Source organism: Centruroides sculpturatus, unplaced genomic scaffold, assembly GCF_000671375.1.
Source record: "Centruroides sculpturatus isolate CEXI.00-Female unplaced genomic scaffold, Cexi_2.0 scaffold750, whole genome shotgun sequence".
NCBI lineage: Eukaryota > Metazoa > Arthropoda > Arachnida > Scorpiones > Buthidae > Centruroides > Centruroides sculpturatus.
The window spans coordinates 303,039-320,149 of NW_019384899.1; the positions used below are offsets into that span (position 1 = coordinate 303,039).

Sequence of the window (17,111 nt, forward strand, 5' to 3'; positions counted from 1 at the left end):
ATTTTCATCCACTTAATTTAAAAAATAAAGTTATTTATTCATTTTTCTTTTCTTTTTTAGTTTCCACAAACAGAAAGAGAATGGATGAATATAGCGAAGCTTTTTGAAGAAAAATGGAATTTCCCGCATTGCCTTGGAGCAATGGATGGAAAGCATATCAACATTATTCCTCCAAGTGGAAGTGGATCAGAATTTTATAATTACAAAGGAAGACACAGCATGGTTTTAATGGCTATTGTGGATGCAAAATATCAATTCATCATGTGTGATTTTGGTACCAATGGTAGAGTTTCAGACGGAGGTGTTCTAAAAAACACCAAGTTTTTTGAAAAACTTGAAAACAATAAGTTAAACATTCCTGTTGAAAGTAAAGTCAGAAACAGTAGTAGAAGTATGCCCTATGTATTTGTAGTTGACGACGCCTTTCCTTTAAGGGTAGANGTCTAAAACCTTCAAATAATCTCGCTACAAAGTCTTAAGGTACTGTATGTAAAGACAGTTAATGATAATAAATTACTTAAGAATAATTTTAAAACAATTTAAAATTTTTATCTTGAGTATAGACTGCACCCTAATGTTGGACATAAAATTTTGGGTAGAACAGTGTGACCTATATATGTGTAAATATATAGTAGAATTTGCTTATTGTATTAATAATTGCAGATATTGTTGTCTAATCAGTTGTCTAATGTTATAAGAATTAGCATGTCCCAAAGTGTATCAATTAATGATAATCAGTTTTATTTCTTTAGATAGGCATTTTTGCACCATTGTCTTCAGTATGTAGTTGATTACATGCATTCATTCTGTTAGTGAATGTCTTAAATATTGATTGATTTTAATCATTATTTGTCCTCAGTACAGTAGTTAACTGAAGAAAGAAATGCCAGAAGTTTGTCCTGGTACTACTATATGAAAAAAAAGCCTAGGCAAATATCAAATGAAGATTTATTATTATAGAAATCCAAGTTTAATATATAATTACTTTAAAAGTCCTTTAATATTTTGTGGAAATTCAAATTTCATTGACTGATAACTTAAGTAGTGTATATAAATAAATAAATGTTATTAATAAGTGCATCCTGAAAATCTGATTAATTAAAAAGTACAATAGTCTGCTTATTGTAAACTTTCATCATATCCATAACTAAAACTTTATTTTTTGAATTTAAGAACAATTTTAGCTTAATTAAAAGATAACTTCTTTTTTATTCTATTTTTACAAATATTTACATTTTACAAATTTCTTAATTTAGGATGATACCAGTGATGAATTGCTTCCTCAGACCGATGTCTGTGGTAACTTTCAATTCTCTAATGACGGACCACCAGAAGGAGGATTTTCATTTTAAAAAAGAAGAGAGAATGTAAATAATTTGTTACAAAAATTTTACAGTACTTGCCAAATTTTGTATTTTTTTCAAATCAATTTCAGTTTTCATTTCTAAAAAAAATTTGAAGTTCCTACTTGTATTGACTGTTAAATTTTATTTTAATTCTGTATTAGTGTTGGTATCCATTCTTCTTTCCCATATTTGTGTATTTCTATTTTTGTAAAATTTATATTATTAAAATTTATTGTGACATTTAAATGGATGAATTTATTCAATATATAAAATATCACATTTGATGATAGAGAGAAAAAATAAACAAATTTTCAGTAACAATGGCTTGCTCTTGATTTCACATTTAATACCATGTCATCAGTTGTTAGATGGTAAAGATGTTGAAAAAATGTGTTGCTGTTTGGTTTCTGTGGGGAAAAGGTAGTGCAGTAAAGAATATTCATAAGGAAACTGGTCCTTTCTCATGATACAGTCGTCTTAGCGAGTAGAAAAATATGAAAATGGCCATAGCAGTATTGATGATAAAGCTGAGTCTGGTGATGAAACCCATGGGCATGTTGGGGTTATTTCAACACCAAAAATTTGACAAAAGCAGAAAATGTGATTAGAGCTGACTGCTGCATAAAGGTTGCTGACATTACAGCTATACTTGTGTTCCATGGGATGGCATACATGATAATGCATAACCAACTGGTATTTCAGTGGATTCTACATGATATAAAAGCAGCTGTGGGTGGCTTATGTCTCGGGGAAACGGAGTTGGTACATTGAGCGGGGGACCTTACACATTGTATGGAATCGTCACAGGTGCACTGTTTCCAACCAAAATCAAAACATGATTCAATTCTACAGAAGTACAAACCTTTACCAGTTTACAAGAAATTCAAATTCAACCCCCTGCTGGAAAAGTGATGATGACTATCTTTTGGAACTTGCAGACTGCTATTGGTTCATTTCCAAGCAAGAGGTGAAACAGTAGATGCAGCTAATTATGAGGTGCTGAAGCTAAAAATAGATTTGGCAAAAAGATCCCAGCATGAGTTTGCAAAAAAATGGATATAAAAAAATTGGCAGATTGTAAATTAACTACAGAGCAATATCCTATTTTCTTTCATTAAATGTCTTCTTGTTTACAACTGGTTAATTAATATAGCTTATAATTAATAAATATGAAATTAATATAATTAATTAATTTCATATTTATAAACATATATACATATCAGAAATTGCTAGAAAACTTGGGCTAAAAAATGATTTGTAATATTTATGTTCTTGGAATATTTTTCTAATACTATTTTAAAGTACATTTAACAAAATATATTTACTAATACTGTATTGCCAAATGTGATATTACTCTAAATATGGGAATTACAATATGTACTAAGCCAATAATTCCAAATGTATAAATTTTCAGTCGATTGTATCAATTAGGGATGAATCGAATAGCAAATAATCACTTAATGTCATTATTGCTGAATACTAGATATTCTTGCCTTTCTGACCACCGAATATTCAGCCAAATATTGGCCAATTCATTTGGAACTCAAACAGAAGGTTAAGACTTGGAATAATGTAGAAGGCAGCAAGGCCAATTTATTTGTAATTTAAATTTTAAGTGTGATTGCAATAATGAGCTAAACCATTTTTAAAAGATTTTCTTGGGCTTCCATCTATTTAATTTTTGGAAATTATACTTTTGATTGTGAAAGAATATTGTTTTTTCGTGTATGTGTGTCATCCTTCTCCTTCTGCAGAGTTTCGAAACATTAACAACACCAGCTGGATAGAATCTTTCACCTTTGAACAGTAAATGTGGATAGGTAAAAACTTCTTTGAAACTGCAATGATGGCTGAGTATAAAGTATGTTTTAAAAAAACCTGTAAACAGATGCTTTTTTATTTTACTCTGCCAATTGAGATTAAGATAATCTTTTACCCATGCCCATCACCATAATAAAGGGTGATCGAGTGGTGAGGGATAGATTCTGACATAACCGGGTTGACTGAGGAGAAAATTTGAGCTAACCTAAATTTGAACTTTTGTTCCCAGAACAAGCCTTTGCCATATTGCTTGTCGGCACAAGATTTTAAAGTATTTTTTTTTCCCTTGTAATCAAAGTACCAATAATTGAATTAAGTTGCCATGTGCTCCCAACTGCTTGTCTTGGGACCAAATCATATCTCAACTCCTATGAAAGATAGCATGCATGTTTTGAAAACTAAAGCATTTTGTTAAAAACACTGGAGTTTTGTTATAAATGAATGGTGTTTTTATTAGGAAATGTTTTAGCTTTCAAAATATGTAACCCTTCAGAAGAAAAATCCATGCATGCTGTTGGCTGTCTTGAGTACACACAAGGCAGCCATGCAGAAAAGTCCATACCATACAGTTTTCCCCATTTGTTGTTGATGTCCAGCAGATTCCCCTTTTGAGTATTTTAACCAAAAACATTTCGTACTAATTTTCAGAGACAGCAACATGGTTTAAACATAAATTAAAGTTGTAGTCTTTTGTAGGGTTTTGTTCCATAAGAAAGAAAGATCAAGGGTGCATGGTGGTTACATCCATTACCAAATAATGTACTTTTGCACACTTGTTTGTTCTACATTGTAACTGAATACAAGATAGAGCCTGGTGCAATGTTTTTATCTAGACTCTAAATAAACTATATATAATAAAAAATTGCAGCCCAATAAAATATTCTAAATCATGTTCTTAATTTATTGCTTGTATTTAGTTAAGACAAGAAAACAAAGACAAATGCAAAATTCTTTTAGTGGACTGAGGACCATTCTGCAGTTACATTTTAAAGAAATTAATGTTAGGTCTATTTTAATAAAAATTTTGTATGTGAGATCCTGGTCATTCCTGTGAGAAAATCAAATATTTAAATTTTTGCTTATCCCTGGGAGAAAATTATACTTATGTTTTAGTTTGTGAATCATATTTGATATTAAATAGTCTGAAAAACATGCTTTGCTCCTTTTAAATCATATTGCAGTTTTCATGAACAATTTTGGTTTGTTTTAGGTCCCAATGGCACATTGGTTTGGGACCCTTTTTGCCCATAGTATAATCTTTTATAAACTCACTGTAATGAGAATATTGAGATTCAAATTTGGCACCATACCTAGGGACCCTAAATTGTTGATGGGGTGCACTGGTGCAAAGGAGAACTTAACCCTCCAGGGGCTAATTTAAAAAAATGAACAAGACTATTGGAGATTCTCTCAAAAGACGTCTGAAGTCAACACTGTACACAGGGTCCCATGAAACTAATGCACCACTGTTAGGACCCATTCTGCTTTGCTCTCATTTGATGATTACTTCAATATAGTGATCTATTAAATGATACAAACATGCATCTATTTTATCTTAACCAATTTATTTAACATTATCAAATAGTGCTTTTTTAATTAATGGTCCGAAACAGACACTTGATAAACTTTAGATAGGTTGAATTATATTGATAATGATTTCCCATAGCTTAATTGTTTAGTAGCAATTTTTATATAATACATATTTGGCAGCATTTGACGACACCTTCCCTGTAAAGATAAAATTTTGTTTGATATAATAATCATCATATAGTCAAAAAACATCTCAGTACAGGATGGCCCAAAAGTTAATCAATATTCTAAAAATTTATAACTGTATGTAAAACAACAAGAAGTTGTTTGAATAACTGACTTTTGGGCCACCCTATGTGTTAATAATTTTTTAAATTAAAATCTCAGTTGAAATTATTATTATGGTGTAAACAAGTTTATGGATTCATAAGCAATGTCAGTAATGATAACAATGCCCTATGCAATGATTGAATTCTTTAAATTGCTATGATTAGTGACATTGTGAATTTATAACCAGAATACAGTGTAAACCTGTTACGTTACAAATCTACATAAAGTCACTAATGATAGTAAGACACTATAGCAATTATAGAATTCTTTAAACTGCTATCATAAACATGTTTATTCTTTGGTTCTAGTATGTTATGTAGAAAATTGCAATTGTCATTGGAATAGAATGTTGTCATTTGCAATGTGCTTATACAAAATACTGTACTATCATATTTTGTTCAGTGCCATATGAACTTGTCATTAACATTCATTTACTTAGACTTTATAATGGTGAAATAACTTCAAGCAGCTTGGAATAAGTAGGATTCATATTACAGAAATCTTTAACCAAAGATTGTCTGATTATAATCTTACAATCAATTGAGGTGGAATAAACTTTCATTAATGTAAGGAGTAAATTATTCAAGATTTTTGAATAGACAAGCAATAACTGGACGAAACTAAACCTTTAATGTCCGTCATGTATTTTTCAAATGAAGAAAAGTTTTTGACTAACTTAAGCCACTGCCAGACTCATAATACAAAAAGAATTGTTAAATAATCATTGGTTGCATTTGGCAGATTCAACTCTCATGGAATAGTTGAGTATTTTTCTGCCAAATGCTCTTCATAGCAGTTACAGTTTCAAACATATCGAGTCTCTCTTAGCATCACACTTGATTACTAGTACATACATGATTGGTATGTACTAGCTACTACTATGGTTGAGTCTGCCAAATGCAGCCATTGTATTGGTATCATTACATAATATATAAAAATATTTTTCAAGCATACTCAAATAAGAATGCATATAATGCTGACTTAAAGCCAATTTTCTAGACTAGTTCCAAGTATAGAAAGAAATTATCAAATGATGGCCAATCGAGTTGGCCCAAACTATTTGTTTGTTTGAAAAGTACATGCTGGATGCTGTTAGTTTCAGTTTCATAAATTTTCTTCTAAATAATAATTTACTAAAATGAAGATTCTTATTTGTTTAGAGCAAAATGTTTAAAATTAAGAACAAATTTGAATAATTTAATTCTATTTATTCTATTTTTTGTAAGTTAAAGATGATCAGATTATGATTGATGGTTCATTAGGTCAGATTATGATAAAAAATGTTTATTAAACTAACTTAAAAATAATATTTTAAGTTAAATTCTAAATACAATAAAATCCCAATTATCTGAGGTAATGTGGATCGATACCACAGATAAATAAATTATTCAAGTTTTTGGTTCTCATAAGTACAATAGGAAATGCATTTTGACAATTGATTCCCTCCAACAGTTACAACAAACTTAGATCCAAAACAACTTAAAATACAAAAAAAAAAAAAAAGTGAAAAAAATATTAAAAATGGATGTCATTAATGTAGATGGCTACAACTGTTTTGGATTAAAAATTATAAATGTAAAAGACTTACATGGGATATCAATTTTATTTTAGTGAATTTAATTTTATACAACAACAACAATTTTTTACATCATTTATTATACTGTAATAACTACAATAGTTTTAAGAATAAAAACGTGTATTATTACGATTAAATTTTTATACATATATATTATTTGTCTCATGCTGAAGTTAAAAAGTAACAAATGAGAAATAAATAATTTTGTAATACATGTTATATCATTTTAAACTTTCTTTTATGAATTAACATCATGGCCCCCACATGATAGTGACTGACCGGACCAGGTATGAATATGGCCAGCTTGTATTTTTTGTTTTGCTTGGATTTTCTTGTGGAATATTGAGTTCAATTTAATTGGAATATTTAATTCTTGACATAGTTTAATTAATATTCTAAGCTGTTATTATTAACTTAATATAACAATCATCTATATATATATGTAAAAATGGACATGTATGTCCCTATATTTCACTTTTCCGCCAAAACTACACATCGCACGTGAATGGTGTTGGTATGTGGTGGTAGCACCAAGTCTCCATTCATGCATAGGGTGGTTGTGTCTTGATAGCTATAAGGGTGCGGGAGATATGAGGCTGAAAGTGGTTGAAAGTGGCTTTCTATTTCGAATGTTTTGTTCGAATTTGTTCGAATTAAATTCGAACATAAAATTCGAATATTGGTTCGATTATAGAACGATTGTAAACGTTCCAGAAACGTTGAAAATAGTTCATTTGACTTGACGTGAACAGGAGACATTCAGAAATAGAATCGGGACCAGATCTCTAATTAGAAATGGGGGACCTAATTCTTGCATTCTGTGAAAACGGGTAAGATTGGCTATAATGTAATTATCTTAATCTTCACTATTGTTACTTTTTAAAAACCCAGCAAAGCAGGTCCTTGCAGCTAGATTCTAGATTACTTAGAAAAACAGTCTTTTATATATATAAAAAAAACTATATTACATACAAATGTACGAACAAATAAAAACCCAGCGAAGCAGGTCCTTGCAGCTAGTAAGAGTATAAAAATGATCTTTCTGAGTCACGAGGAAAGCTGAAAAAACTTATCAAAATTTTTCTGTTTACAATTATGGCAATTGTTCTGTGACTTTTTGCCATTTTGATAATTTTCTCTTTTGTCACTAAGATTATCAGTAATTATTCAAATAACAATAATAACAATTACAGATCTTTCAGTAATCTGGAATATTCACTGAAGACATGGCAAAGAAACTCAACTGGTCAGGAGTGACTAAATAACCTAGCAATTTTGTGCATTGAAAATGATTTAGCTAAATAAACAAATTTTAGTGATGTGACAGAAAAATTTGCTTTGGCAAAAGCCAGAAAATTTACTGCAAAATAATTAAATCAATAGTTTCTTGAGTTTTGTCTTGTTGATGTGCTTTGTTTTTCAATTTCTGTCATTCTTTCAGTTCTTGTACTGGTTCCTATTTTGTTTTTGTTTTTAATGTTGTGTTCGTCATTGTAAAATTTGTTGGTGTAATTCCTCTATTGTCTCTAATAAATCTAATCTATGTTTTTGTAAATGCATGCTTAATTTGTGAATGAAAATAATATTTTTTTGTCATTTAACTGCCTTATCAAATCCCAAAGCAGCTGTGGGGCCAAGAGGTTAGGTCCCTCGCCTCACACCACTAAGGTCTCTTATTTGAGTGGGGAGGGGTGTGCTCACCAATGATCCTGGTATGGGGCCCCCACTGTAGGATATGTGGGTCATGATTAACAGTATAAGAAACGTAGTATATTCACTCACAGGTTTGCCTCAGATAATCAGGTTCTATTGTATATAATGGGGTTATAAAAAGTTTTAAAATAAATTTTAATCATATTTCTTACCTTGCAAAAGGAATATATGAAAGAGCATACCATGACATGGACAGAAATTGAAGAATGCAGAATAAAAACACCAAACCAACTTTTCTCCACTGAAAGAATTATATTTCAATTTAAAATCAGGCTGTATGTTTATTAATTCTAATTGTGTAAATACAAGCACATGCCGACTTTTTATTTGACAGGGTAAGGCAACACAGAACAAGCAATATCTATTATGGTGCATCCTGGGAGGACTTTCAATGCATATGTTAAAACATTTCTGTTTAATATATGATTTTATGTAGAGGCAATAAAAATAAATTTTTCCATATGATTTTGATGTTACTAATATTCAATAGTTTTGTCTAATATTTAAGGGAGATGAGAATAGCCAACAACAGAACTTGTAAACAAATAACTAGCAAGAAGTAATTGCAAGAATTATGTAGATGATGTAAAAGCTCTGACATCAGCTATTATTGATGGCAGGAACATAAGGAAACAGTAATAAAATAGAGGTGACAGAAATAACAGAACATAATCATTTCCATGTTACAAGCCATTACACTTAATCAGATACACCAAACAGACTATGTATAGTCAAATCTGACCATAAGTACAAAATTACATGCTCTGTGTAGAAGAGTATGAGAAAACTGATAATACATTTTTCTTTAAGTTGAAAAAATATGATACAAAGCATATTAATTTGCACTTCAAATCCCCTGCAAAAAATACATGCCAGCTATGTGATTCATTAAAACATATTGATTTCAATCCAGATGATGCAAAGATTAAAGCTACTACTAAAAGGAAATTCCTCTGCATTTTTAGCCTGTAATGGTGAACACTTACTAATAAAAATACATAAACACTTTCATCTGCCAATGCTTTACCTTTGATTTAGAAAAGCATTGCCATTTCCCAAGTTTGTTTTATAGTGAGCTACAGAACAAGTTAAGTATACTTACAATCTGGGAATTCACTGTTTGAATGACAATACTGGTAATTGTGTACATATACAGTAGTACATGTGGTACATGTAAATGTGGGATGAGGTACAATATTTTCAAGAAATTATATTCTGTTTATGTGCATGCTGCTTTAAATGTTTCACTAATAATTCACACATTATCATTTATTGCAATTTTTGCCCATACAACAATCTGAACATCAAAATTAGCCTATCCGTTTTAAAGCTTTGTAAAAGATGAAGAAATGGCAGCAGAGCTTATAGATCACAAATTCTTTGTATTTGGTCATAGTTATCTCCTAAGTCAGTGGTTCTCAACCTTTTTTGTTGATGTACTCCATTAGCCCATTAGTTGTTTCTCAAGTACCCCTTATATTTCTGTATGTAAATTTTACAATTACTGCATTAGATGTATACAGTCCTTATAACTGAGCACCATAAAAAAAAACTCTAACTATAACTAAAAGTGAATTACTTATTTTACATAAATAATAATAAATTTAATCAGGTACATACATTTATTTATTATTATTTGATAAGTATATTATATAAAATCACAGAAGCCATTTCAATACATGCATAAATTACATTTCCTAAAAATAAATAATTATAATTAAAAAAAATTTAAATTATTCTACAATAATTTCTAACAAAATTTAATGGGATATTTGTTGCGATAAATCTTCAGCAATTTTTTCAAAATTTGGCTCCCACGTTGTTAAATAGAGATTATAATTGTGTACTGACCTTGAAAGTAATGGCTGTGAATTTATAACATGCAGAACAATACATGAATCTTTCAATTTTTGTAACAAATGTAATGTACAAATTTGCTAAATATCAAGTAATGTGTGCATGCAGTGACATGCATTGCATGGTGGTGATATGATCCAGGCTTCGTTATTCCTAATACCAGTAGTCCAGTCAAAACACGAAAAGCCCCAATCTTATTGAGAAATATTAATGCTCAATTAAACCATAATTTTACTAGACTACAGTTTCACTCAGCACTAATGGCACAAATAGACAGACAAATCAAGTGGATAAACAAATTGTTTAGACTGTTAAAAGGGAAATCAGTATTCACACTGGAATATTTTAAAGCAAGTTTTTTCGTTTCTTGTTTCTTGTGTTAATAATTTACAGCAAATTGATTAACATACGCCATTTTATAATGAAAGTTAGATGTACCCCTTTGATTTACGCTAGTACCCCTAGGGGTACATGTACCCCCGGTTGAGAACCACTGTCCTAAGTAATGGATTTTGGAATCACTGAATCAAAGACAAAGAAGAAATTTATATTTGGTCCTGATGATTGGATTGGTGTTAAAACTGCAGAGAAGTCAAAACTATTTTTAGTATCCAAAATAAAAAAGCATGAATTTATATCATTAAAAACTTTAGAAGGTGCAATTAGTCAAAATTGAGAGACAGAATGGAAACAGTTGCTAGAATTATAATACAAGAGTATATTGATTGATATCATCAAAAATACTATAGTTATATTAATTAAATGTCTAATTGTTTACAGAATAATAATAAATTTAGCTAAATTTTGAAATTTATTATTATTAAACTGGAATTTGAATGCAATTATTTAATCATTCATTATTATCATAAGCCTATCAACCATTATAGAATATCGAAAATGATCTGTTTCTAATATCATCTGTAACTTCATATTTTACTAAAAATGTTAATAAATAAATATAGCATATTATCTGCAACATATATTCCAAGTAATATTAATAGTTATGCATACATATTTTATTAGAAATTGTACTTTTATTTGAATAAATTGTAAGAAAATACTTACCCAAAATGCTGAACATAAAGTTAATCCTATAAATACCTAATAAGAAAAATTTATCCTCTTAATTTCTTTGCTTTGTATTATAATAAGAATGAACAAACAGTTTTATAAAAGTTTAATTTCATTTATAACCAAATTGTTGATATATTATAACTATACCACTGCTATTTAAGAATATGGATTTACCAGATATTGTGCCTAGAAGTTACCACATGGTATATATTAATTATGTTCAGAGTAATTCCAACTTATGATATTTATGACAATTGGCAATGCATCTACACATCAATCTCTTTTGACCAAATGGATTTAATTACTAACTTCTATTCAAATGAGAGTTGAGGGTTTAAATCCACCATCATTATCATTTTTCTAAATTATCTGATAACTAAATTTATAGGACAGGAACATACAACAGAGATAGAGCTTTATTAATTCTGGAGGATAATCATTTCAGATGGTATGTCTCTCATTGGTCCTCTTTATTTTATATTAATCTGGTTCTGAAAGCATTACAAAATTTAAGTGAGAATTAAAAATATGCATAAAGTTACAATGAACATAATATTATCCAGATGACAGGAGTTACATAGGGTTTCAAAAGTGGCAACTGGATAAATAATAATGCTAATGAGATTACTCAAATATGATTTCTTTAATTTATTTTGGTGCATTGTTCATTTTGTAACCACACAATTTTCAGAATAAATTAATTTTCATATTCAGGGTTTTTAGTTTATGTACACTTATTTTTATTCTTCAGAAATCATAATTTAATAGAAAATAAGTTTTCACAAATGATCAGTGTTGTTCTTTTGTAGGATCTCTTGTACAAACTAGTTAGTCTTATAAAATGAGCTTATCAAATATCTGAAGTCATTGGAGAAATAGAATATCATTGGAGGATTTCATTAGTTATGTTAGTATGGTAAAATTCTATTAAAATAACAAATATTTAAGGTTGATATAAGGAAACTTGTATCTAAAAAGAAATAAAATCTATTAAAATTGTAAGTCAAGTAAACAGAAAAAAATTATTACTAAAAGAAATACACATAAATTATAAAAGGAGAGAGTGTAATAAAATACTATTAAACTATAAAATATAAAAGGAATTTTGTATATTCTTAAAGGAATGAAACTTATTAAAATGCTAAAACGAGTGTGGCAATAACTGTATGGCTATATAAACTCTGGATAGATGTTACAGTGTAATATAGCAAGATGGGAGAGGAGGGTTATTTTTAATGGACTCTTCTCAGAGCTATAGTAGTGGTTGCCAGATCTCATCAATGACAGTGCGAGTGTTCAAATTCATTCTTTTATGAATTTGAATATTGGCACTTCTGTTATATTATACTGTAACATCCATCTGGAGTTAGTATGATATTAATAAAATGGATACTTCCATTTTATTAATATTTTTATTTAAAACTTTTTATATTTTACTTAATTTACAATTTACTTACATATTTTATTATTATTATTTATCCAGTTTCCACTTTAAAAACTCCATGTAAGTTCTGTCATCTGAGTAATATTATGTTCATTGTAACTTTATGTATATTTTAAACACTAACTTAAATTTTATAATGTTTTCATAACCAGATTAATGTAAAATAAAGAGCACCTATGAGAGACATAATGTCTGAAATGATTATCCTCCAGAATTAATAAAGCCTCTATCTCTGTCATGTGTTCCTGTGTGATTTGTTCTCTCAAACAATCTTATGCTTATTCCTAACAATTGAAATGAGAAGAAGAGGAAATCAAATACATTAAATTTATCATCACAGATGCTTATCCATAGTGCTATATCATTCTAATGGTTAATGCATTAAATAACAAATTGTCCAGTATAACTTTAATACAGTAAAACCTCAATCTCATATTTTGAGACCAAAAACTGGTCAGTTTGAGTTATGGAGAGGTCTATATATGGAGGTATATGAAAAATAGAAGATTTTTTATTCAAACACAAAACACAAAACAGTAGAATAAGGGATGTAACTCTGATATAGATGATATAGAGGATCTGCCAAAAAGAATTTCAAATGACAATAATTATGTTAATTATTTGCTGTATGCATGTATGTACATCAATTAAAAGAGTAACTGTCTGAATTTCATCTACCATCTGCATACAAATGTCTTTTTGTCTGCTACCTCTGGAAAGTGCTATAAACAAAATGGTGACTAAGCATAGTTAAAGGTAAAAAGATGTTTGAATGTAGACAGTAGATGAAACTCAAACAGTTACTTTATTGACTGGTGTACAACACATACTTCTCAGATAATAATTGACATAGTTACAGTAATTTAAAATGATAGCATTCTTTTTGGAAGACCTTGTATTTAAGTCCATGATATTTATTTGAATCAATATTAAAACAATATATAAGGTTATAATAATGATTTAAATAAATATCATAAATTTAGATATATAACAAAATTACCCCTCTTTGCTACATTGAATTTATTCAAAAAATCAAATTTTGCACAATATGTTATGTCAAATTTCGATATTCCCACTAGATATGGTGGATTTTTTCACTAACTGGTAATCTTGCTCATGAACAAATGGTGCATTGCCTGGGAAAGAGGTAACCGTACAGCTGGATATACAAGAGTCAATGACATAGTTCATTTCAAATGAAATGGGATATATCATTGAATTGCTTATCCATCTGTAGTAAGGCCACTTTACCAGGCAATGCACCAAAAGGATTTTCAGAACTTAATGGGTTGGTTGGCACCTGCCAAGTTTGACTAGTTAAACTTAAGGAAAGAGTTGAGATATGTGAAATTTTGTTCATTTTGTTCATTTTGAAAAATACATTATATTATATAGAATGTTCACTAAAAATCTAGTTCAACTTAAGAAGGGATTCCAGAAAGATAGAATTTTAAGGTTAGAGGTTTTATCATATTTTTACAAAGTTTAGTTTAACTGAATTGATATTTTAAAAAATATATTATTAATTGATATTTGATTAATTGATAGAGTAATTGATATTTTTCATTTTTCTCATAATTTAAATGTTGCAAAACTTGAAATTTGAAGTATTTTTTATACTTCAAATTTCAAGTTAAAATTTTTTAAAGTTAAACTTGAAAAAGTTTAACTTTTTTAGTTAAACTTTTCTATATATTTATACTTGTATATAGAAAAGTTTTATATATATTTTATATACAGAAACTTATAAATAGTTAATTTTTAAGCATAAGCATACCAAAGATGTAATTGTTGCTAAAAAGCGAGTCGGAGCAAACATTTTCTTGCACTGGCTTACAGGCCCCATAAGGAAACAAGTGCTATAATTGAAACAAAATTACTTTTGTATAACATTATTTTCTTTAAGTTTAAAATATAGAAAAATAAAGCATTTCAAACTAACATGTTTATTGTCATCGAATCTGGGAATTTATTTTTGAAGTAATAAAACTTGATAAATAACTAAACGAAAAGAAAAACAAATCATAAATATAAAAGTATAATGATGCAGAAAAATCTTTAAATAAGAAAGAAAAATAGATTAATGTATCATTTACTTGAATAATATATAAATTATAGATGAAAGTAACAGAAATATTGTGTTTTATATTATGTACTGTACATAACAAAATATGGATCAATTATTCATAAAATAAATTTTTAAGTTTCTGGCATTCAAAAATTCTTAAATTAAGTCATTGTTCAAATAATTTAATTATTATGAACACTTTTAAAAATAATTTTCAGGTGAGATTCTTACTGGAATAAAAATAAGTCATCTAATATTGAAATTCATTATTAAATTAATGACAACTACTTTGGTCATCTATTAATATTTTATTATTATTATTATTGTATAATTCTTTAATATTGCATAATTAATATTATCCTAGAATTATTTTTATCATCATCATCATCATCATCATCTAGATTCATCAAAAGATTGCAAGAAAAATTATAATTATTTTACTAGAGTTCTTTATTTTCTGGTTTAGTTTTACAATGTTATAAATGTATGATTATTGTGAAGTAGGAACAATATTTCATCAAGCATTGTGAAAACAGATTTGAAATAATTTTTTGTATTTTTAAAAAAGTTATTCTGAACATTTGTATTCAATTTATTTGATTTTTACTTGAAGACACCTCATTTGTTCATTAAAATATTATCTAAGTTTTAATCTTATCTCATTATAAATGTTAATATAAAGCAAAATAATCTTGAATTTGCATATACTATCAATACATCATGCTTCAATAGAGGATGAACCTGCATACAATGTGAACAGCATGGCGACCAAATTTATTATCCATCTTGAATTTATCAAAGCCAGAATGAAATAAATGATAGGATGTCTGAATAGAGTGAATGGCAAGTTAATAAATGGTAAATTTAGTATTTGTTTGACATGGGTCATTCATACATGTGGACAAAAGGGTTCTTCCTTACAATATGGTTGAATTGTTCAGACCCTGAAGACTGTTTTATATTGAGACACCAGTGTTTATACTGTTTGGTACAGTGTATATACTTGACCTCACTTGGGTATTCAATTTTGTGATTCTTTCTATTATTATGGCCTTTCTTAATGATGACTTTAAGATCAATTCAACAATTCATTATTGGATTTATACTTTCTCAAAAGGAGAAAATTATCTCTATAAGTGATTTTCTCATGTTTCAAATTTAGTCTTCTTAACAAAGAGACCTATGTTATTCCTGTAAGCATTTTTTCCTGTATATTTATTAATAAAATTATTTCCTCTTTTGAATATTTACTGTTAGCTTTTACTGATGATTTAAAATTAATATATTCTGATACTGATGTATTACAAAAGCATTAAATCGTTAGTCAGTTCTCTGGAAAGATTAAAACTGCAGTAAATATAGAAAAAATCCAGCAATGAGTTATTTAATTTTTCATCAACAACATTTAAAACTGTGTATGGCACAGTCTGTTATGATATTTTATTAAAAACAACTTTTTATACAATTAATTATTACAAAAGGCAAACAGCTTCATTTTGAGGGTATGGATCAATTTTATAAAAAATTGTAAATGCTAATAACAAGTAAAATCTTCATTACTGATCCCACTTGAGATATAACACGACTCCCCTCTTAACCTTTAACCATCAAAATTTAATAGCATCAATCCTCCTAGTACATGAACCTCCTTGAAAAATTTAAGATATTTTCAACAAAAAAGCACAGGTGTTACTAAGCTTTAAAGTGGGTGAACAAAATAATCCCCCCCACACACTCAATCATACATACATACATACATACAGAAGAAAAACCTAAAAGTTTTTTCTCAATGTTTCAAGGTCATGACTCCAAAAATATAAAAATCTGGAAAAGTCATTTTTTTTACTGCTATACTTTCCCTCTGTTATATGTAACATCTGGGAAAGTAAAAACTACTACAGTTTGCTTTTTCTTATTGAAAAATCCCATCTACTCAGGTTGTTTTATTTCTAAGCAGTCAATTGTAACTGAGATTCTGTTTGCAAAATGACACTTGAAGTAACATTTGATCAGAAGCTTACAATTAATAAATATATTTAAAATGTTATTAAAAGGCTAGCCATGTATAGCCATGCATGTATAGACACTGCAAAATCATATCATCTAAATTAATATTTAGATTGTTATTTCTTGTTAACTATGTACTTTCAATGGTTTCATGTACAGTACCATGGCACTGAATTATACCCTTGAAAAATTAATATTTGAATCAGATAAGACTATTGTCTAAGTTTATGAAACTGCTTATTTAAGAAAATCAAAACTCTTTACTTTATTGAAAAAATGTTTTTGGCTTCTGCCAAGCCATAATTGTTTCAATCACAACAGAAAAAGCTTTCCTTAATGGTTGAT

The 17,111-nt window shown here is 28.6% G+C and overlaps 1 protein-coding gene across 1 annotated transcript; it reads right to left on the minus strand.

Moving 5' to 3' along the window:
* Window positions 1-1,493: 1,493 nt before the first annotated feature.
* LOC111631450 (vesicle transport protein SFT2A-like) lies at window positions 1,494-14,834 on the minus strand. Its single transcript, XM_023375699.1, has 6 exons — window positions 14,788-14,834; window positions 14,634-14,692; window positions 14,469-14,550; window positions 11,239-11,274; window positions 8,469-8,557; window positions 1,494-4,895 (listed from the first exon to the last, which is right to left on the minus strand). Exons 2-6 carry the CDS (start codon window positions 14,645-14,647, stop codon window positions 4,856-4,858), a joined length of 261 nt encoding a protein of 86 aa, XP_023231467.1. The 5' UTR covers window positions 14,648-14,692; window positions 14,788-14,834; the 3' UTR covers window positions 1,494-4,855.
* Window positions 14,835-17,111: the final 2,277 nt, after the last annotated feature.

Coding starts and splice junctions, on each gene's coding strand:
- LOC111631450 (XM_023375699.1), bottom strand. Junction 8,558..11,238: donor CTTTATGTTCAGCATTTTGG/GTAAGTATTTTC, acceptor TAATTCTTTCAG/TGGAGAAAAGTTGGTTTGGT. Junction 4,896..8,468: donor TCATATATTCCTTTTGCAAG/GTAAGAAATATG, acceptor TTATCTTTACAG/GGAAGGTGTCGTCAAATGCT.